Here is a 23,784-nt window from a genome sequence, read left to right on the forward strand (position 1 = left end):
ATTGATTTTTTTTAATGAATGAAAGTATGAATGAATGAATGAACAAATCCCAAAGTTTGTATTTTATTCCGTGATTTCAATGCACTGATTTTTTTTTTGAGGCAAGGAATAACATGATGAAAGTTGTGTTGTAGGATGATTCATTTGAGCCCCGTGTCCCCTGGCTTTTGGGAATGTGAAAAGTAGAAGCTGGTGAAAAAAAGACCAATTAGGACAGAACTGCATTAATCCAGGCAGAAGAGGATGTGGGCCTGGACTAGTGTTATAATATGGGGAAGGAAAAGAACAGATGGGAAAGAGGAGAGGCAGCCTCTTGGTATTTCCTACCTTTCCTCGTTCCCCGTTTCCTGTAGCTCTGAGTCATCCTTGTAGCCAACACTTTCCTCTAAGTATCTGGAGAGTCTTTTTGGGCCAGGGAATGCTTAGGCACTGGAGTGCTGCTTCCAACCTGCGGGCCCCTCCCCCTTCCCCCCTCCTCTCCCTTTACATCTTTGAGGAAAGGGTGATAATTGGTTAGTTTTTTCAAAGAAACCCAAGTTGAATCAGAAGCTTTTTCTCGAGTCATTTGCTTTGCCCCTTCTCAGGCCAATGATTTTTTGGTGGCTGATTGGCACCTTGTATTGCTTCTATGTCTCCCATCTAAGCATCCCGAGACTATTTTATTTCAGCTCTACTGTTTGTTGGCAGGAGGGCACGTCGATGCTTGAAGTCTAACCACATGTGACGGGGGCGGGGAGGGGTGGGGGGAGATCCTGAGGGTAAATACAAAGACAAAAATACAATAGAATTCATAACATCAGAACCTTTTAACCTGGAAGGATTTTTGTTTTGTTTTTCCAAAACAAAACCCTAGGCAGAACCCCACCTGGACACCAGGGACAATTCCTAATCTCGATTTCTGTTCCTTTGCTTCGATTTGGCCCCGTTGAGTTGGGAGGATGGGGGAGGGAGTGGAGAAGGTAGGAAAAGAGAAAATCCAGAGTCCGTAATTATGCAAGGACTCCAAATAAAACAATCGAGTCCTGCTTCCTACCGAGAGGCACCAAAGGATTAGCTGTCCCCACTCAGGCACGTCTCGGACCCCACACTACACATGAACTAGGGACCGAGGAGTTCGGGTGTCAGTCAAGTTCACCCGTCAAGTCTCCGCGGATGCTGGAGGAGGTGAAAGGTTTTTGGGACTAGGCGGGCATTAGGGCCCTGCAGCCGTGCTTGGGGTGGTAGGGGTGGGTTTGAAAGTGTAGGGTTACACTGACGGATTCCAGTTCCTGCCCCCTCCCCCTGTTACTCGGCCGGGGCCGCTGGGGACTGGAGTGGCGGCGAATACATGGTGCACCACTAGGACCCAGCAGAGGTTGCTATGATTTGGGCAGTAGGTAAAGGCCTGACATTCCTCTCATTCCTGTGTGAATGGGGCTGATTGTTGGGTCGCCGATCCCCGCTCTCCCCTCCGCTTCTCTTCCCGTCTCGCACACATCATGTCCAGCATGATGCCCAGCGGCCGCCGCTGCTTTTCCCAGCCCCGGGAAGTGAACTAACCATGGTGGCCTCATGTGGATGGCAAAGTTTCTCCTGGGAACTCCCGAGCCTGGTGGAGTGAGAGGTAAAGAGCGTCTCCAGCTCGCTTTGGGCTCGGGCTCCGGGTGGAGAGGGGAGGCGGCTCCGTGCCTGCCTCGCAGCCCGCCGATCCAGCCCGTCCCCCGCTTCCTTCCCTTGCCTTCCTAGGGCTGATTCGGAGCGGGGGGCGTGGGAGGTTGCGGCCAGCCAGTCTGGCCTGAGCTCGAGGAGCAGGGACTGAGCTTGACCGCTGGTCAGGCAACAGGGCCGGGGAGGAATTGGAGCTGTAGTCCGGACTACAACTTCTCGTTCTCTTGCACCGGAGTTTTTAAAAGAAAAAGAGCACGGTGGGGAGAAAAAGAGGAGGTGACTCTCTGTGCCTGTGCACCCCCACCCCCTTACGAGAGGAGGGGGACGCCCTCCTGAAGCTCCCCCCTCCCCGGATCCCCGCTCCCCGCTTTTAGAAACAAAAAGTGTCGCGACTGAACTGGTGCGCGGTGGCGGTTCTTGCGGTCCGCCCCCAGGACGAAGGCGGGCACCGAACGCTCTGCGAGGAGGGGTAGCAGGGAGGGGAGCTTGGCTTTCCCAGGGAGGTACTGCCATATGGTTGTAGTTTTTTGTGGGGGGCAGGCTATCTAGCTGAGGCAGCGAAGGCAGGGGCCGAGTAGAGTTTTCTCGGAAAATTGCTTTTAGATGGGAATGGGGTGGGGGTGGGGGACTGGGGTGAGGGAGGAGTGGAAGGGACGCTGGCGGAGAGAGAAGCTCAGAGGGGATGTCCGGGAGGGGGGTGCCCGCTGCTAAGGACAAAGGCACTTCTGCGCGCACACACACACACACACACACAGAGCTACCCCCAGCTCCACCCAGCCCGAGGGGCAGAGAGCTCGGGTACTCAGGACCCTTCTTGTTTGGGAGGAGCACGGAATTGCGCCCGTTCGCTCCGATGGGATGCGTCGGGCGACGCCGCCCGGGACTGCAGGGAACCTACCCTGGACCCCAAGGCGGAGATCGCCCGAGCGCCTTCTTTGTTCTCCCCATACAGCCTAGGGTTCAGAAACAGGAGAGTTAGATAAAGCCCTGCCGCAGCATGTTAGTAGCTTTAAAATAATCGGGGGGAAGGAGGAGAGGTCTAATGTGGAGGAATTTTACTTTCTAAGTGGAACTGGCTTTTCTTGGAATATGACATTTGTGACAGGGCAGGGAAGAGCACATCCCTCTCTGACAGCCGCCGGGCAGTTGGGATACCATTAGAGATGTGTTAATGCCCGAACCCCTCTGTTGCATCTCCTCCTCCCGCACCCTCCCCCTTATGTGCCTGTAACTAAGTTGTGCTTGATAATGAAGCAGTGTAGTTGGATAAATTAGGCAGAGTACTACTTATGCCTCTAGTACTCCAGCCAGTATGAGTAAATTCTTCGGTGTTTCTCTCTCTCTCTCCTCCTGACAAAGAATTTACCATACCCTACTTGCCTAAAGACCTTTTCCTGAGCATCCAAACTATGCTTGGGCCTCCTTCCCATTTTTGTTTTCTACCAAAATTTCTCATACTACCTCCTCTACCTGCCCTCCCACACCAACCCCATTTCGTGTCCCCGAGGGAACACTTTAGAAAATCCAGAGTTCATGAAGGTCCAAGGACTTTGGTTCTAGTTCTGCTATGCCTTAGGAACTGGAGCCTGAAGGTATCACAGAGATATATAGTTTTATTTCCTCATTTTAAGGAAACTGAGACCCAAAGAATGTAATCACAGAATCATAGGGTTGGAAAGGACCTCCGATGTCATCTAGTCAAACCTCTATCCTTCCCCTCCCCTCATACTGTTCCTTCTGTGCTATTGTGGTCCCTGTCTTTTTGTAAATCATCTGTAGAGAATCTACCCAGTGTGCTGGAGGTCTGCCTGTGGGACTTGCTAACTTCTGTGGATGCTGGTGCAACACTCAAGATGGTCTCTGTTATCCTGTTCCTACTGCATGAGTGGCTCACTTACTTTTATGTTTATAGATTTGCCCAGATTACAGAGGTAGTAAGTAGTAGAGTTGAAATTTGATCCTCTGACTCCCAAATTCAAGGCCCTTTGCCCTATACTATGGGAATCATTAAAAATAATGCAGTCCCCCAGCCTTGGATTCAGGAGGACCTGAGTTCAAATACAGCCTCAGACACTTGACACCAGCTGTGTGACCTTGGGCAAGTCACATAACCCTCATTGCCCCCCCCAAAAGAATTGTTGCAATTTATGGGGCAGCTAGGTGGCACAGTGGATAGAGCACCGGCCCTGGAGTCAGGAGTACCTGAGTTCAAATCCGGCTTCAGACACTTAACACTTACTAGCTCTGTGACCCTGGGCAAGTCACTTGGTCCCAATTGCCTCACTAAAAAAAAAAAAAATCAGGCAGTCCCTAAACAAGTGCTGCTTTGGAAATTAAATATATATATATGTATATGTATGTAGCTAGCAATTATATAATGTCTACTATGTGTCCTGTCAGTGTGCTGTTTTACAAACATTATCTCATTTGATACTCATAGCAACCCTGGGAGGGTTGTTATCTCTATTTTACAGTTGGGGAAACTGAGGCAAACAGGGTCATATAGCCGGTCAGTACCTGGGGTCACATTTGAACCCCAGTCTTCCTGACTCCAGGCCCAGCACTCTATTCATTGTATCCCCTAACTTCTTTGAAGAGCCCTGGCTTTGGAGTCTGAGCACTTGGGTTTGAATTACACTACTAATTACTACCTGTGTGACTTTTGGCAAATAATATACCCTTTAGCCTTTAGTTTCCTCATCTGGAAAATGGAAGGGCTGGACTACATAATTCCTAAGATCTCTTCCAGCTCCAAACTGTGGTTTGTTTTGTTTTGGTTTTGTTTTTGTTTTTGTTTTTACTTTAGGCAGACTACTTTGTCTTTTGTTATTTGTTTCTGTTGCTGTAGTCTTTAGACAGAATATTTCTAACTGTCCTTTACCTCACTAATGGAGATGTTAAGAAAATAAGTGAGTTTTTATCATGACTACAAACTTCCTGGAGTTTCTAGGCAAAAGCTCAAAAGTGCCACATAGATAGACAGGAAGATAGACTAAAACATTTTTAAAAAATTTATTGTGTGCCTGGCACATACGTATTAAAGAAGATAACTTGTGCATGATGTGGACCACCCATGGGAGCAACATGTTAACAAACTGCTCACTCTTTAGCCACAGTAAACATTTATGAATGAAACCATATTAAAGTGATATTAATAGCTATGCTCCAGCAATTCTCCTCCAGAAGGCAACAAATGAATGCTTGATAAATGTTGAATAATCAGCTGGCTTCTACTTCTCCAAACTGTGGCCTGTGGAACCTTATCAAATGAGCAGAGATTTTTGGGTGTCTTCCTTACTGGTCCCCTGCCCTCAGTACCTCTACTTATCTAGGTTAATGAGGATATGTTTCTGAGATCCAAGGAGAAAGAAAAATTGGGCACTCAGCACTACTCTATGTGTATGAGCAATGAAGATTCTAAGTGTACTGGGGGATTTGGGGGGTTGCCCCATATGTAGACATTGAAACCCCTACTGGAGGGTAGTCCTCACCTTCACACACATTTTGATGTGCCCCATAATTTTCTGGAACACCACTTGTACAGAATTCCTGTATAGGGCTTGTATATCATTAAGACATCTTTAATGGAAAGTTTTGAGAATGTCTATAACTGTCCTTACTGTATGGTAATATGCATACATGTTATAGGTATATGAATACCATTTGAATACACTTATGGTAGCTTTTCATCTACTGTCCAGAGAACAATAAATTTGGAGCTTTGCCTCTTTACCTTCTTAGCTATTCCACCTTAGGCAAAGTACTTACTCTTTTGAAGCCATAGTTTCTCCATCTTTAGAACAGGGATAATAATACTTTTGCTACTGCCTTCATAGGGTTTCATGTTGTGAATGAGTGATCTATGGAAACCCTTTTATAAGTATGAGCAATAATAATTATTATTATTAATGGCAAATGATCAATTCTCAAAATTCTTAAAGATCCAGATGAAGATCACGCATTTATGTTTTAAACTGTTTTACTGATTTCTTTTTCCGCTTATCAGTTGTTTCCAGACATTGTCATCACCTGCTCCTCCCCCCATCCCAAGTTCCCATGGGACCAAAGAAAAAAGCAGCTGACTCAAGGGAATGTCTGATAGCCTGAGCAGTATTATACATGCCCAATGGCTTCTCTTCCAAATAGAAGGGAGGTGCAATTTATCACCTGTTTGTTTTGTAGGACCAAGATAGTAGCTCAGTAGTTTAAACAATGAAAATTGTGAGAATTGATTTTTAGGCCTTAGGTAAGACAAGTCAGTGTTCTGTTTTCAGTCTTCTGGATTTTGAATATATTTTTGTTTTTGTTTAGTAAATTTCATTAGAAATTCATTGTGAAAAGCATGGATTTGTATCCCTCCTTTTTTGGTTCAAAGAAATCTTGGTATTTAAGATTCTGTATTGCACTTGGAAGAGCAGAATACTAATGTTCCATAGGACATGTGAAGATCAAACATCATTTAAAATACATCTTTTCATGAAAGTTAATGGAGGATTTTCAGTTTAAATGAGATTTGAAAATACTGTAGTTAAGAAGAGCTCATGAATGCAAAAATGTGAGTGATTTTATAGGGGAAGGCATTCTACTTAGGGAATGTCTGCCCTTGGCCAATTAAACCAAAGGCTTCATATCCTTGGGCTCATTCTTTGTGATCTCTGCCCCAACCATGAAGCAGCTAGTCCCTACAGGCTTGAGGGAAATCAGAATGAATGGAAAGAAATTAGGCTCAGGGCAGATAACAGTGTTAATGGTCTTGGAAAGTACAGTCTATAAATAGTAGTACTGTACTTTTCTGGACTAGTGGTGGTAATTGTCCTTAACTGCATAAGCATGAGGAAGGCTAGTAAAAATAAAATCTATAAACTAGCAGGATTTTTCTAAGTTGGTATTTTCTTTTCTTCTTCTTTTTTTTTTTTTGGTATTTTCTTAAACCCAATCTATGAAGACTGGTTTGTAATAGCAGATGGCATTTCTATAGCACATTAAGATTTTCAATGTGCTTTACACATATTATCTTATGACTTTCAATCTCAAACGCTTGTTCCTTTCTATGATTTATTGTTTGTGTGTGTGTGTGTGTGTGTGTGTGTGTGTGTGTGTGTGTATGTGTATACAGGCAATGAGGGTTAAGTGACTTGCCCAGGGTCACACAGCTAGTAAGTGTCAAGTGTCTGAGGCTGGATTTGAACTCAGGTCCTCCTGAATCCAAGGCCAGTGCTTTATCCACTGCGCCACCTAGCCGCCCTTTTAGTTATAAATTTCTAAAAGGTAGATTGAAGCTGGCAATGTAGTGTGGCAGAAGGAATGCTGGATGCAGAAACAGAAAACCTGGGACCAAATCCTAATAAATGTCAACTGAATCTGATAGCGTATGTAACAGTTCACTGTCACAGTCCTCCACCTTTGTAAATAAGGAAGGTAACTTTGACTTGCTTGCCTGAGAAGTGCAATGCACTTCACTATAATATTAGTGCAGATTAATTTAAGATTCTCTCTGGACAGTCCTTTCAGGGGATCTCAGATTTTTCACTTTTTTGTTCTTTCTCTTTTGTGGCTACAAGAGAGGAGTTGGGAAATACATCCCTTATAGGAACAGGAAAAAGCCAGAGCAGTTAGGTGTCACAGTGGATAAAGCACCGATCCTGGAATCAGGATGACCTCAGTTCAAATCTCACCTCAGACACTTACTAGCTGTGTGACTCTGGGCAAGTCACTTAATGCCAATTGTCTTAAACATCCAGTCATCCTGATGTATATCTTGGCACTGGACCCAGATGGCTGTGGAGGAGAGAGTGAGGTTGGTGACTTGCACAGCCCTCCCTCACTTAAATCCAGTTCAGTGCAAGTGATGACATCATCCTGTTGTTATGGTCCTCTTCAAGAACATAGGACAAACAACAACAGGAAGAAACAGGGCAGTAGACTTGTAGTCAGAACCGATTCATATTTTGCCTCAAACATTTATCAATTGTATGACCCTGGTTATTTGGTGCTTCAGTTTTCTCCTCTTTAAAAGGAAGGAGTTGTACTTGATGTGATGGCCTCTAAGGTCTCCTATAAGTCTAATTCCACGAGTTAGATTTGTTCCCTTCCCCTTTCTTTATATAATGTCCCCCTCCCTTTTTTGGAAAATGAACAATAACAGAACTCCAGTTTTGCAGTTTTTGCCATATCTTTAAAAAAAAAAACCCTTACATTTGGGATATCACTTCTAGGATCTATGTTTTCATTAGTTGGGGGTACCTTTTGCATTTGAAGGTTACAGCACTCTAGCCCTTGTGAGTTGTTGAGACAGAAAGATGTATGGCCCTCCATGGTCAGGTTCTTGGTGATGAAACTCTTGAAACTTTGTGAGGTTGGTTCTCAAAAAGTAGGCTGAGTTAGTAGGCTTGCACGAGAAGATTTTGTAGCTGGATAGGACCTGGCTAAGCCTTTGAGAACCATAGGTAAGAGTGAGGTACTGCAGGAATTTGCCAAAGGTCTTAGGACCTTTCAGATCACAGGTGGAATTGCAGTTTTAAAAAAAAAATTGTATTCCCCCCCTTTCGATTTGGACTATTCAAGAGTTCATGGATTTATGATTTCACCTCCATGAAGACTTACCCAAGCTCCCCAACTGCTGGTGTCTTGCCTCTCAAAAGTCACCTTATATTGAACTATTTTGAATTCTATTTATTCTGTATAAACCTATTAACATACTTGTCTTCTTCATTAGAATATAAGTTCATTGAGGTAAGGATGGTTTTATTCTTTGGTTTTGATTCCTCAGCACCTTCCACAAGAGATCCTTAACAAGTGTTTGACTGGATCGATTCATTGGAATTGATCTTGAGCATTCATTCCTCTTATGGAGATCAGAAAATCCTGCTATCGGTGTGCTGGCCTACTTTGGTGTCTTTGGGAAAGATTGTTTTTACTTCCTTAATTAGTAAACTCCAGTGACTCCTTATTACCTCTAGGATCAAAAAATGTGTGGCATTTTAACCCCTTCACAGCCTGACTTTAACCTATTTCCTTTAACAATTAATTTTATTTTATTTTTATTTTGAACTTAACAAACACAAAATAAATGAGCGTCTCCATATACATTATAAAATAAGAGCAAATGTGCATGAAACTGAAAATCTCTGTTACATAGAGGTCACTTTTCTTTCTTTTTTTTTAGTGAGGCAATTGGGGTTAAGTGACTTGCCCAGGGTCACACAGCTAGTAAGTGTTAAGTGTCTGAGGCCGGATTTGAACTAAGGTCCTCCTGACTCCAGGGCCAGTGCTCTATCCACTGCGCCACCTAGCTGCCCCACTTTTCTTTTTTAAGTGTATTAAATATAGGGGTCAAGAGGACATGAGTTCAAATCTCACCTCAGTTAGTAGCTGTGTTACTGGGCAAGACACAACACCAATTGCCTTAAACATCCCGGGCCATCACCAGTTATCCTGAAGTATATGTTGCCACTGGACCCAGATGACTCTGGAAGAGTGAGGTTGGTGACCTTTCACAGCCCTCCCTCACTTAAATCCAGTTCACTGCAAGTCATATCACCTCCTGATGTCATGGTCCTCTTCAAGAATGAAGGACAAACAACAAAGTGTAACCATCAAAGCTGTCCTGCTTGTCTATAATTCTCTCTTGTTTTCCTTCTATGCTTTTCTTCCTTTTCTTTTTTTAGAGGTGGGAGAATCCTATTCTTCTCCCTCTTCCCTTATACTTCTTCCTGACTAGGGAAAAAAAGGAAAACAAAACCATCATAACAAACATGCAAAACAAATTGCCTTATTGATTATATACAAAAACATATCTTATTCTGTGTCATGAGTCTATCATCTCTGTCAGGAGGTGGGCAGCAATGTTTCATCATTGGTTCTTTGGAATTGTGGTTAGTCATTGCATTGATCAGAGTTCTCAAGTCTATCAAAGTTGTTTTTCTTTAAAATGTTTCCATCTTACCTTTCCAACCTCATTACACAATACTCCCCTTCACATATTCTAGAGTCCAATCAAACTGGCGTTCTTCCTTTTAACTGCTCTCTAAAAAGTACAGTCACTGAGCTCAATGCTTTTGTATCTGCTTTCCTTCAAATAATACATCGCCTCCTATCTTTGAATTCTGAGTCTCCTCGACTCAATTTAAGGCCATTTTCTTCACGAGTTCTTTCCTGGTTCTCCTGCCCAAAAAACTGGTATTGATTTTTTACATTCCTCTATGAATAAATGTCTCCCCTATAGCATGTAGGCAGGGGCTGTTTTCACTCTTGACTTTGCATCTTCTGCACAGAGCACATAGTGAGTGCTCAACAAATGCTTGTTAATCGCTGGATATCTTTGTTACAGGGGACTTCTATTGTTTTTCAACTGACTGTGCGTGCGTTGGCACAGTTGGGCCCTTGATTTCTATGGCACATGTCATAGATACAGAAAAGATTGGTCATTCAACAAGCCTGGTTTCAGAGCAGTGCTTGGGGGAGGAAGGGAGAGCAGAAGCTCTCCTTTTTAAGGGGCTTCACTATGAACCAAGGCACTGACTAAGGTGGAAAAGAGCACTGAACTGAGAAGCAGGAAACCTGGTCCTTGTTCTGGTTTTGTCATTAACTCCATCTGTAACTTTGGTCAAGACATAACTGCTCTAGGCTTCACAGAGTGAGGGAGTTGGGTTAGATGAGCTTTCAATTCCAGCTTTAGCAGCATTTTTTAGTAATGTGGAAAATTCTAGAGCATCTTTTATAACCTTCTGCCCCCTCCATTTTTACTCTTTTAGTTTTCTTTTTTTCCTCTCATATTTCCCCCCTTTAGCATCCAGATTCATTTTCTTTCCCCCCAAAATGGCAGGTGGGTGTTGTCAGGCTGGAGCCCTGGGGAAATCATTCCGGTTCATTGTTCATTGCCCACTTTAAGCTCTTGTTGTGAGACAATTGTTATTGTTTTGGGGAGATATGACTCACTGAGTAACATCCTTTATAGGAGGGCTGCCTTTGAATGATGTATGGTCTTGGGGACACCTGATGTGTATTTAACTATTTGCATGGGGAGGGAAGTTAGACTTAGAAAATGGTCTGTGGTTTGGCAGAAACATTCAATGAATTTAAGGACTCTCAGTCGAGAAATATAATTCCATCTAACTTTTTTTTTCCTCTTTGGCAGCTTGAGGCAGATGTGATCTGGCTCCCATCTGTTTCCTGCTGTTGGAGAGAGAAGCCAGCCTCATTTTTCTCAAAGCAGCACAGTTTTGTTTTAGATGGCAGGCCTCACTTTTCAATAGATCAGATAGATCCTCCTCTCTGCTCTACATGGGGCCTTCTTGGGGATGAGTATTGGGGCTACTATCAGATAAAGTTTCAGATTTATTAACCAAGTTCTAAGTAAACAGGATGACTGATATATCACCTTGTGATCATAAGACCATAGATTTTCAGAACTGGAAAATACCTTTGAGATGATCTAGGTCAGCCTCTTCAAGTGAAGACACTGGGGCCTGAGGAGGTTATGACACTGCTAGGAAGTATCAAGGTCTGTGTTTGAACCAGGGCCGGTAGGTGGTGCCATGGATAAAGTACTGAGCCTGGAGCCAGGAAGATTCATCTTCCTAAGTTCAAATCTAGTCTCAGAGACTTACTAGCTGTGTGAACTTGGGCAAGTCGCTTAATCCTGTTTGCCCCAGTTTCTCATCCATAAAATGAATTGGAGAAGAAAATGGCAAACCACTCCATATCTCTGCCAAGAAAACCCCAAATGGGGTCACGAAGAGTTGGACACAACTGAAAAGACTAAACAACAACAATAACTTCTGATTCCAAATCCAGCATTCTCTGTATTATTCCACCTAGAACTAGGACCTTATGGTATTCAGACATAGTGAAGGCTGAAAAGTGACCATCAGGTCAGACTTAGTATTTAGGGAGCCACATTTTAGAGCTGCCAGAATGTCACATTAGGTAGGATTTCAAAGGGGATTCTGAGGTAGTGGGGGCTAATAAAAGCAGGAGAATCAAGGTACCTGGATTTTATGTCCAACCTTTAGTGCTTTTATCCACATTCTTCTCCTGAAAGCCCACCTTAGAGACTTTTATTTGTTCGATATAGTAGAAAGGACCTTGTGCTGGAAGCTAAGAAACTTGGGTCCCAAACTCCTGCTCTGTTTTGTGACCTTGGACAAGTCACAGAATAATAGAATTTCAGAATCAGAAGCGACCTCAGAGGCCATCTCAACCAACCTGTAAATGAAGAGGAATCCACCGCCCCATTAAAACATGGTGGAGGGGAGGGTGGTCCGTGCACCTTGCTTCAAAGTCCTCCAGTGGGTGTAACCTATTTCTTTCTGAAGCAACCAATCCACCAGACAGCTCTGATTATTAGGAATTGTTATTTTGAGCCTATACATTTTCTTCTTTGCAACTTCTACCAACTGTTCCTAGTTCTTCCCTCTGCATCTGTGCATGGTTAGAATTTAGAGCTGAAAGAAATTATAATTATCATTCTACATATGAGGAAACTGAAGTCCAGAGAAATAAATTGTGTGGTCAATAAGACAACCTGGATTTGAATCTACTCTGCTATTGACTAATTGGACAAGTCCCTTCCACCATCTGGGCCATTTCCCATTTGCAGAACAAGGAAGTTGAACTCTAGGATCTCTAGGTTTCTTTCCTGCTACGAAGCCTCTCACTACCCAGTTCCTGAGCCTGTGAGGGGAGGCGATTACTTTGCTTGGTTCCTCCACAATCCAGAGCTCATCTTTGATTCCCTTTCTCTGCAGGACTCAGTTCATTGACTAAGAGATTCTAGTCTTATGATTTCATTGATAGAACTCTCTGGATGAAGAAGCTCCCTCTACCAATCCAGCTACCAATGCCTCTGTGACATTTACAGTCATTACAGAGAGTTGCCTGGAGCAACAAGAGGTGTCATCCTGCCACTCTGTGGCAGAGGCTGCACTTGAATCTGGGTCTCCCAAGGCCGGATCTTTTTTTAAATACTATGCCATGCTACCTCTTATTTTTATTTTATTTTTTTGTGGGGCAATGAGGGTTAAGTGACTTGCCCAGGGTCACACAGCTAGTAAGTGTCAAGTGTCTGAAGCCAGATTCGAATTCCGGTCCTCCTGAACTGTACTACGTAGCTGCCCCCTACCTCTCATTTTTAATAATAAAATTAATAATTCATTTATGTAGTGCTTCAAGGTTTGCAAAGAACCTTGCAGTATCTTATTTGAATTTCACGACAATCATGAATGCAAGATATATCACAGACATCATAATTCTCATTTTCCTGAAGGAGAAAGTGAGATTTAGAATGATTAAGTGAATTTGTTCATTGATGGTAACAGTTAGTGGGTCTCAGATATGGAATTTTCAAAGCCAGGTCTTACTAATTCCAAGTCCAGCTTTCTATCCATGAAGATAACATACTACCTTTCTCTTTGCGTTCTCTCTCTCTCTCTCTCTCTCTCTCTCTCCCTCTCCCTCTCTCTCCTTCCCTCCCTCCCTCTCTGCCTCCCTCTACCCCCCAACAGTGCTACATAGTAGGTACTTAATAATTGTTTGGCTATTTATTGTTGAATGCACACCTGCTTGTTAGCTGACTTGGAGGGGTTTGCCTATCATGGCCTGGACATGTTATCACTAAAGTGTAGGTGCCTTTCTCTTCCTGACTTGATGCTGAATTCTGACTCACTCTAAATGCTACCTACTTTCCTCTGGAAACCAGGCTTCCTATGAGTCAGCACTATTGATTTGGGAGAGCCTGGGAAGGGAATTTACAGGAATTTATAGGGCTGCAAAGTATTGGAAAGAAATCTTCCAGCGCAACTCTCTTTTAAGAAGAACTTTCTTTGGGCTTCATTTTCTTCATCTGTAAATTATAAAAGTTAGATCATAGAATTGCTGAGGTGAAAAGGGATTTTAAAAATTATTAGTCCAATCCCTATCCAAAGCATGGCTCTTTTTTTTGATAATGTGCCTAAAAAGTAATCATATACCCTCCATCGATGGGGAACTCGCTATACACCAAGGCAGCCCATTCTGTTGTTTTAATTAGCCTTAATGATTAATTTCTCCCCCTTTTTGGAGTAGAAATCTGATTTCTGGAAGCTTCTACTAATTGGTTTTAGCTTTGTCCTCCAGGGCAAAGCAAAGGAAGTTCAATCCCTCTTCCATTTGATAACCCATTAAATCTCAAAAGACAACTATCATGCCTTAAATTCTCTTCTTTCTAGAATAACTCTATTATGGAGTTTTGTTGTTTCTTTGTAGAAATGTTTGTTCTTTACTTTCCAGTCTAAAATGTCTTTTCCTTGGCAGAGTCAAAGCAGAATGAGTTAATTGTCTCTGTTTTATTGTACTATGGGAGCAGCAGTTCTATCCCTTCTTTGATTCTCCTCTTCTTTTTTTTCTTTCCCAAAATAGTTTGAAAAATTGTCTTGGTAGTGCTTATTTTTTCCTTATCAGTCTCAACTCATTTTGGGTTTTTGTACTCTTGATCCTATTCTTATAGGACCTTGCCATGCTATTGTCTTCATCTTCCATTATCTTCCCTAGATTTATCTTTTATACATGCCTTTAAAAATTTTAAGTTGCTTGATGAGTTCTCTATGCATTCATATTGATGATTTTTGTTTTTACAATTCCTTTTGTGATTAAATAATGGAATTTGCAGATGCCCAGGGGTTCCCACTTGATTGATTTAGTATTGTTTGAATTGGGTGAGAATGAGAAACTAAGTACCTACTTAAGGATGAAGTCCAGTGAACCAATGGATTTGGATGAGGCCTGACAATAAGCTTGAAGCAGTGTGTAAGGACCGCCTCTGCTCCAGATCTATAAAAAGCTTCCACACTCAGTTTGAGAGGGAGTTCATGGTTGAAGCAAGCTCGTGGTGGAGGACTTGAGGAAGAACCAGCCCAGGCTGGAACTCTAGGCTTAGATAGGCCTTTTCTTAACTCCACGTGTTCTCTTTTTTTCTAATACCTTTAATAAATGCTTAATGCCCAAAGACTGGTGCTAAAACTTTTAATTTAAGGTGACCATACATTTAGATTTTAAACATCACACTTTCCCCCCTTTTCATCTGTATTGTTTATCTTTACATTCTTAGATCATCATTTTACCTGTTAGAACCTTTTGAAACCTGTTCTCCACAAACCTAGGGTGCATGTCAGACTATTTCTGACTTCCTTCTTCTTTGGTGTTACAAAGTCTAAGATATAGTGATCACTCCTCCCCAAGGTTACTATTATTGATCACTTTCTTTTTGTTCCTGAGGATTGGATCCAGATCCAGATCTACTCTCTTCCTTACTTTTTTTTTTTTTTTTGCGGGGCATTGGGGGTTAAGTGACTTGCCCAGGGTCATACAGTTAGTAAGTGTCAAGTGTCCGAGGCCAGATTTGAACTCAAGTACTCCTGAATCCAGGGCTGGTGCTTTATCCACTATACCACCTAGCTACCTCCCTTCCTTACCTTTTGAAGGATGAATTACCATTAATGGAAGTTAAGTTTATTAGTTGCTCAGTTTTTGGCAGAGAAAGTGCTCCAGAAGATGCCCAGACAATTAACATTCCTGTCAATAGTCTTTTATGTCATACTCTTTTATATCAGGCTTGTGATCTGTTTTTTAAACTTCTCATCCATTTTTTATTTCTATCCTCATTGATTCCAATGGGAAGATTACTTTTATTTCTATTTCCATCTTTACCTAAATGTTCTGTTATGCCCCCATTATTATATATTAATATGTCTTCTTTTAAAAAATTAAATTGCATTTTTTCGACTCACAAACCTTATTCTCTTTCCATTTCCACCCCAACCCCTTATAAAAATGTACAGTCAAGCAGAACAAATTCCTATATTGACCATATCTGAAAAAAATATATATTTCATTCTGCACCTTGGAGTCCATCATTTCTCTATTACAAAGTAGTTAGGGTACTTCATGTTGCCTAGAACACTGAACATAGTAAATGCTTAATAAATACTTGTTGATTGGTTAATGGTTCTTATCCCACCAAATCTCATTAATGCCTATGTATTCAAATTTGATTCCTTTCATCAGGATCTGGTTTACCTTGATTGAATTTGTGTGTTTTAGGCATCCTCGGCTATGAGTTTTATATTGCCTGTTCCTTTCTTGGATTTTGGCTTCTATGTATTTGTGGCGTCTACTGCTATTCGACTTTCTACATTGTTTGTATCTGTTCTTAGGGTCATCTAGCTTGGTAGAAACATAACCAGTTTTCATTTTCTCCCCTTTCTTTTTTGTTTAAAGTATTTTTTATTAGATTTTCAGACTCTATACAAATGCACAAAGGTGTAGTCCTTGGACAATTGCCTGTCATTCCTATATTTTAAGTGATGGTATAGAAACTGAATTTCTGTTCTTAGGAACCATCTTCTTTTTTTTTGTTGTTTTTTGTTTTTGTTTTTTCAGGGCAATGAGGGTTAAGTGACTTGCCCAGGGTCACACAGCTAGTAAGTGTCAAGTGTCTGAGGTCGGATTTGAACTCAGGTACTCCTGAATCCAGGGCCGGTGGGCCATCTTGCTGCCCCCAGGAACCATCTTCTTAACCAGATCTGTCCTACTCTTCTATATCCTCCAACCTTTGACTGGCAGCTGTGACAAATATACCTCCTATAACCCTAAGATCTTTAGTTTTTTGCCTTGAACTTAGTAGTCTTTAGAAATACTTTCTAGATTCTGTGTGACAGTATCATTTTTGCCACATGAATCACCAAACAAGGGTAGTAATCATTTAGTTTGACAAGTGTAGGAATTGAATCTTTCACAGCTTGGATATAAACTATGGAAAGACTCTCTACTTCTGTACACTTCAGCTTAGGGAGTTACTAACCATTACTACTCATTTCTTCTTCCTTTAGACTTCACAATAATATGTTTTTTGACTGACCGACCTTTGCTGGATGATCTCTCTTCTGATAGTACCTCTAAGTCCACAGTGTTCCTTAGTAGACAAGTCGGATTCTCAGAGGTTCCAGCTTCATCTTATTTGGAAAAAGTCTCATATCTCTTAAGTAACTTCATCCCGTTATTGATTCACTGTGAGTTTGCAGTCTATTAAGGCCTGTTGGTCTTTTTCTTATAATTTGCTTCCTAACCATGTACCCCATTCTGTTGGGTACATATATAGTTGATATTCTGAACCCAAGATTTTTTGTTGATCTTGAGTTTGTTTCAGTTTGGGGTTTTCTTTGTGAATATACTGGAGTGGTTTGCCATTTCCTTCTCCAGCTCATTTTACAGATAGGCAAAGTTGGTTAAGTGACTTGCCCAGGGTCATTCAGTTAGTAAGTATCTGAAGCCAGATTTGAACTCAGGAAGATGAGTTTTCATGACTCCAAGCCAGATGCACTAGCCACACCTACCTGCCAGAACCCAAGTAAATATAGGACTTCAGATTGATATCTGTTAAATTTTATTGTAACTTTTGAAGTTCAGACCACTGTTGAGGCTGTTGAGATCTTTTTTGGTCTAGATATTGTTATCTATTGTATTATCTTCCAGCTCTAAGATTAATGAACTTCAAAACCATTCTTCTTAGTTTCATGAATCCACAACTTTTATAAGCATGGCATCATTGCCTTCACCTAAGTAAAAATATTCAATGTGAGTGAACCAAGAAGTTAGCTCTAAAGTACTCTTAGAGACCTCCCTCCAGATGGACATCCATCCTTTTTCTTTTTTGAAAACTAGACAAAGATTGCCATCCTCCAGTCTTGTGGCCCTTTTCTATCAGCAAAAACAGTCAACGTATCCACAGGTTCTTTTATTACCTTGAGACATAGTAACCTGAACACACTTGGTATAGTTAGGTGTTCTCTTACTTACCATCACTTAACTTCCTTGTTAACTACTTTTATCCTTTTTTTCTAATTGGAAAATTATTGTCTTTGATGGAGAAAACAGTAGCAGGATTGGTAGTTTGGCAGGTCTGACTCCTCTCTGTCTTCCATGATCTTCATTCCAGTCCTTTTTTTGATTTTCCTGCCCTAAATCTGGCCTATTTCTTTGCCATCTGAATTCAATCATGTAAGCTCCTCTGGCTCACTGATGTCATATAATATATTTTTTTGGTAGTTATGTGACAAGAAAGTGGAAAATGTGCCCTCTGTTATAAGACCTAGGAAATCCAGTACTTTAGAATTCAGGGAAAATTGGGACAGCGCCAGATAATTGAGAAGAGATAATATATTGCCTACATTAGAATTAAATAGGATGACCTTAGAAATCATAGCAAACTCTGCTTGGAAAAAATATGAGAGTGAATGCAAAATCAATTTTCAAATACCTTGAAGAGAACAGAACAATTAGATAATGAACAGAATAACTTTGTAAGGAATAAAATCCTGCAAACTAATCTCATTCTATGACAAAGTAACAAGTTTTCTAGACCAAGTGAAAACAACAAATATCCTTTGTCTTGGCTTTAAGAAGGCTTCATATTTGGTCCTGTACAATAGATGTATCAATCCGTAGTATGGGTACAATATAACCATCCATACTCCGGATTCTTTAAGTAGCATAGTCTGGTGGATAACAGTATCCAAAATAACATGGGAACACAAGCTATCCTCATCTCTTTAAATTCCTAGTTTCCTTCAAAACTAAATTCAGACTTTTGTATGAGCTCTTTCCTGATCTCCTTAGCTGCTAATACCGCCCCCCCCATATCACCTTGTGTTTGTTTTTGTTTATTATTGTGTTTATACAGTATGTAGAACTATAAATGTCTCCAATAGAATAAAAACACCTTGAGGGCAGGTATAGTTTTGCTTTTAAAAAATATTTTTGGTATCCTCTCAATGTGTGGCACATAAGGATAGAGGTAAGGACTGGATTTGTGCCTTTACTGGTATAGGGAACTCCCAGGTGAGGAAACACTGTAACAATGCAGGCCAAGGCCTCTGCAAATTTATTATCTCAGAGTTGCCTACAACACCAAGTTCAATGACTGTCCCCCAGGATCACACCAGTATTTGTCTGAGGCAGAACTTACTTGAACAAAGATCTTGGCTTTGAAGCTAGTTACTTTTCTATTTATCTTTATTCATGTCATGTCTGCCACAAAAACAGGCACTTTAATGAATGCTTTTTCATTGATTTATCTTGCCAGAGGAACTTGGTATTTTGCTGCAAATAGGTGGCTTTAAAAAAAACCCATGGCTTTATTTTTAAAATAGTCCCCTAGCCTTTCTGGCTTGGCTTTCTATGAGTTAGAAAAAAAATCCAGGCCTAAATGTCTGTGTAAGAACTCTGTGATAGTCTTTTCCTATCATCAGCAAGAGGTCACATCTTCCATGGTACATAGTGACCTTGGCAACCAGACTTCTTTGTCTCTCATTCCAACATCTTTTGAAGCTCAACATTAGTCTACAAGTTACTTTGCATAGTCTACTAAAGGTTCTTTCAACAGCTTAGCAGTTCTTAGCCTCCTTTTTTTAAAAGGAGTTTTACCCTTAAAAAATTGTAGAGCATTTTGAAATGTCTTTGAGCAGAACAGAATAAACTTCCCAAATAGCATTATATAGTGGTTCCTCCACATCTGAACACGCAAAATAGGCATTCTTTGGGATCAAAGACAGTGCTAGAAAGGAGATCTCATTTAGTCAAAACCTCTCATTTTAAAGGTGAGGAGATAGTGAGACAATTTTGTGATGGAAAATAACCACTACAGAGAAGGGCTTCTTAACTCTATGGACCCCTTAGAGTTAAAGGTCTGTAGATAGATTTTAGAAGTCTGTAAATGTGGAAGGGGGGAAAATGACATAACTTCTTCTTTTTTTTTTTTTTGCAGGCAATAAGGGGTTAAGTGACTTGCCCAGGGTCACACAGCTAGTAAGTGTTAAGTGTCTGAGGCCGGATTTGAACTCAGGTCCTCCTGAATCCAGGGTCGGTGCTCTATCCACTGCGCCACCTAGCTGCCCCAGTTTATGCATTTTAAAACATTATTATGAGAAGGGGTTCATAGACTTTACCATCTTTGCATGTCTGCCATTCATAGTCATTGCTATTCCCTGGACAACACTAGCTGGCTCTTGCTTGTCTTGGAATATGACCTTTCATATTAAAGGTTCAAGGTATGTTTCAGTGACCTTCTTTGAAAGTACTGAATTTGGAGTCAGAGGACATGGGTTAAAATCCTGACTCTGCTATTTAATAATTGTGTGACCTCGGGCAAATCACTTCACCATTATTTACTTCAGTTTACCCTTCTGTGCAACAAGGAGAATTAGATCAAGAGGTGTCAGACGCATGGGAGCCTACAAAACCTCCCAGAGCTTGCTAGAATCAGATTAAAATAAAGTTGGTAAATGTTTATCAAAATAAATACAAATATAATGTAAGATAGATAATGTTAATCTGTGGTTTTCTAAATCAACCTATGGTCACAGCTGGACTAGATCAGGGCTTTTAAAATCTTTTCTACTCATGACCCCTTTTCACCTGAGAAATTTTTATGCAACCTGGGTATATAGATATGTAAAAATAGATATACTTATTTTTTTACTGTTGCCAGATTTTTCACAACCCCCACATTCAGTTACTAGACCCCATATGGAGTCACAGCCTACAGTTTAAGAAGCTTTGGACTAGATAAACTCTGAGGTTAATCAATCAATCAGCCAGTCAGTCAACATTTATTAAGTGCCTACACAATGCTAGGCATTTTGTTAGTGAAGTTCCCTTTCAGCTCTAAATCTGTCATGCTATGAAAAGAAAAGGTAATTCTCTTTAGCATTTAAGATTTCATAGTTGTCAGAATCATTCAAAAAGCATAATGAGAAATTTGGCACATTTCTGTTCTCCATAATGAATTTTCTTTGAATTGTGAGGCTCTGGTGACTAGTATTTTCATTTTTGTTTGATTTAATAATCACCAAATTATTGAACTCTTTGGTTAAGCACTCTGTGCTTAGTGCTGTATGACTCATTTGTCCCTGTATTCCCAGAATTTGCAAAGTGTCTAGAATCTAGTAGGTGCTTAATAAATGCATTTTGATTGAAATGGTCTCTTATGATGAATTGAATGAAAGCAGAAAGACCTGAAGAAGCTATTTGGATCTTACATATTTTAGCATACTTTCTGTCTGTGGTTTTCATTTCTTTTTTTATATCAGCCATCACTTAATGAAGTAGAACCTTACTCTAAAGTGTGATGGTCCAAGTTTTCCATGTACTGTGACTGTAGTAAGCTCCAGTTAGTTAGTCCCTTTAACAGTAGGCAAAAATAATTTTTTACTGATCTGTATTGGGGGAAGATATTTAATGAAGATAGAGCATTGATTCAGCTGAGCACAACTTTCAATAGCCTGTGTTGGTCATGCTACTGGTGAGAAGACTGAGTAGGATCCAGGTGATTGTTTGAGACCTTGCTTTTGTAACTAGGACACCAGGAACCTCCATCAGGATCCCTTAGTCCCCTGAACCAATCAGGTCTCCAGGACAGTTTCAGTGCTTTTTAAGGAATAACAAGGGGGATTCTGGTAGCTATTCCTCTCAGTACCAGAGGTATTATATATCAGAGGTGTCAAACTCAAGGCCCACATCCAAATGTGGGTCAGTGTAATTGGGAAATGTCTAACAAAATAAAAATGCAGTACAACAGAGATAATGCAGATTTGTGGTTTTCTAACTTAATATGAAGCTGTAGGGATGTGGTTCTTTTTGAGTTTGACACTGTGGTATAATTGTTCACCATGTTCAGTGTACATCATTATGTACAAGGGGCACAGGACCTTTAAATTGTCTCTTTAGAAAATATTTGTAGGTGTAGTACATTGGAAGGAAGATTGGATTTAGGTTCAAATTCTGATGGCCAAGAACCTCTTTGACTTTTGGCAAAGCACTTTACTTTTTAAAAAGGACTTCATTTTCTTCATCTGTAAAATAAGGCAGTTGGATCTGATGCTCTCTGAATTTCTTTACAGTTTTAAATGTATGCTTCTATGATCCTTCTTCATAAGGAGATTTTCCTGCATTTCTTCCCTATTGTCTTATTGCCAGGCCAAAGGAGCCATGTTGAGAAAAGGACATGTTCTCTGATTAAAAATAGCTACTATGTCCTCCAGTCAGCAGGTATTTTATTGAGTGGTTAAAGAATGCTTGGGGTACGTGGTAAATGTTAGACATGATTTTTGCTCTCAAAGCAGAAATATAGAGTCAGGGTCAGATATTCCAGAGGTCTATCAGGCATCGTTTACTTCCTGTGAGAATAATCAGCAGTTTTTGTACTTTTTCTTGGTGGGAGGAAACAGCCCATGAACATTCTGCTCAGTGGCCTATTATCATGGGAATTTACGTCACACACTGTTGGAAATAAAATAATTTGTGTACTCTGAACATAAATATGTACAGATATAATAATTAACAGAGCACATTAAGAAGGGGAGAACAGATAACAAATTGTACTCTTAAATTGAAGAATTCCTTATACTTATGAGGGAAATAGAGAGAGTGATACATCTTGGAAAAGTCCCAGAATTTCTCAATTGTAAGGGATCCCTGAGGCCATATAGTCTGATGTTCCATGCTCAAAAGAGAATCCTTGTTACAAGCACCCAACAAATGACCATCTGGCCTTTACTTAAAGCTCTTCAGTGAGAAAGAATGGATTACCTCCCAAGGCAGGCTATTCCATTTTGGGGTAGCTCTAATTGTAAGAAACTTTAATTTTCCTCCTTTCAACTTATATTCATTTATTCTAGTTCTTTCTTCTGGGACTGAATTCAACATGACAGCCCTTTAAGTGCTTGAAGACAGCTAATGTGCCTTTCCTGAGCCTTCTCTTCTTCAGGTTAAATAGCCTCACTTACTTCAGCTGATCCTGATTAGGCATGGGCTTGAGGCCAGTCACTCTCCTTATTGCTCTCCTCGGTGTGTTCTTCCACTAATCAAAGCAGCCTGATAGGGAGTATGGGGAGCTTACAAACCTCTGCCTTTACCCTACTACTTTTTTTCCCTTGAAACATGGTTGTGCTTAAGTTAGCAAATTAAAGTAATGCCTGTGGGTAGTTACTCCTTTAAATCTTACTCCATTGGAGAATTCAGTATTGTGGAAACTAGAGGAGGATCGGCATATGAGAACTGGCATGGTCACAGCATTTATTTTAATTTAATTGGTTAATCACAGTCCTGTCTTTCAATGATTTCTAGTCAACTCAAAATTATTTGGGTTGAATTACTCAAGTCCTTTGTTTCTCTTCAATAGTGAAGACATAAATTCCTGTGAACCAGTCTTTCTTGTATTCTAGAGCCAAGCTTTCTAGGTAATTACAGTTTTGGTACAGCTTTATTACCTGTTATAGAAAATGAAACTCCTGTATTTTAAGCTGGTTTTCCTGGTATTAGGAGTGGAGACACCTTAATATTGTCATTTTATTTTATTACACCTCTTATCTGTGAATTTTGTTATATGAGATTTGACTAGCAGTTAATGAGACTAATTTCACAAGCCACACAAGGACACTTATTTCTTTACTGTTTAGTCACACTTTCATTAAATATATATGTATATAGGTATACATGTATATGTGTGTATTTGCATATACACATACGTACACATGTATATATACACATATGTGTGGGGGTATCGAGATATATATATACACACAAATGCATAATGAAAATAGTCAACTAGTGTTGTTTTTGGCACATCCTAACCTATGCACAGGCCTGAGATTATAGATTTGATTTTCACATGGACCCACTTCTCTATCCATAAATCATAGAATTATAGATTTAGGGCATAGATTTGGAAGCAAGGGTATACTGGTAAATCTTTAACAACAGCCTCTATGGGAGGGGGAATGTAATTGTAACCCATTTTTGAGTTTAATTTGAATTAACATTTAAATTTAATTATTAAAATTTTCCCTATCACTTCTTAAGTCTAGAACAATCAATCAAGCCCTGATTTGCAGCTACTTGCTGATTTTTGAGGTGTAAACACTCATATTGAAAATGTAATATTTGGTTCTCCTTAGCTGGTAGGAGCTGGTTCTGGTACAGGACTATTTGGAGATAATCTGGTTAAAACCTCTCACCTTCTGGGGCGGCTAGGTGGCGCAGTGGATAGAGCACTGGCCCTGGAGTCAGGAGTACCTGAGTTCAAATCCGGCCTCAGACACTTAACAC

General features: G+C 40.6%; 1 protein-coding gene across 1 annotated transcript in view; it reads left to right on the forward strand.

The window, feature by feature from the left end:
* The first annotated feature begins 1,297 nt into the window (after positions 1–1,297).
* Positions 1,298–23,784, forward strand: part of AMOTL1 (angiomotin like 1) — a 167,850-nt gene continuing 145,363 nt past the window's right edge. Inside the window, exon 1 of the mRNA XM_043994938.1 lies at positions 1,298–1,605. Within this exon, the coding sequence (XP_043850873.1) occupies positions 1,552–1,605 (54 nt within the window). The 5' untranslated portion in view covers positions 1,298–1,551. The remainder of the gene's footprint in view (positions 1,606–23,784) is intronic.

Source organism: Dromiciops gliroides, chromosome 3 (genome assembly GCF_019393635.1).
Source record: "Dromiciops gliroides isolate mDroGli1 chromosome 3, mDroGli1.pri, whole genome shotgun sequence".
Classification (NCBI taxonomy): domain Eukaryota; kingdom Metazoa; phylum Chordata; class Mammalia; order Microbiotheria; family Microbiotheriidae; genus Dromiciops; species Dromiciops gliroides.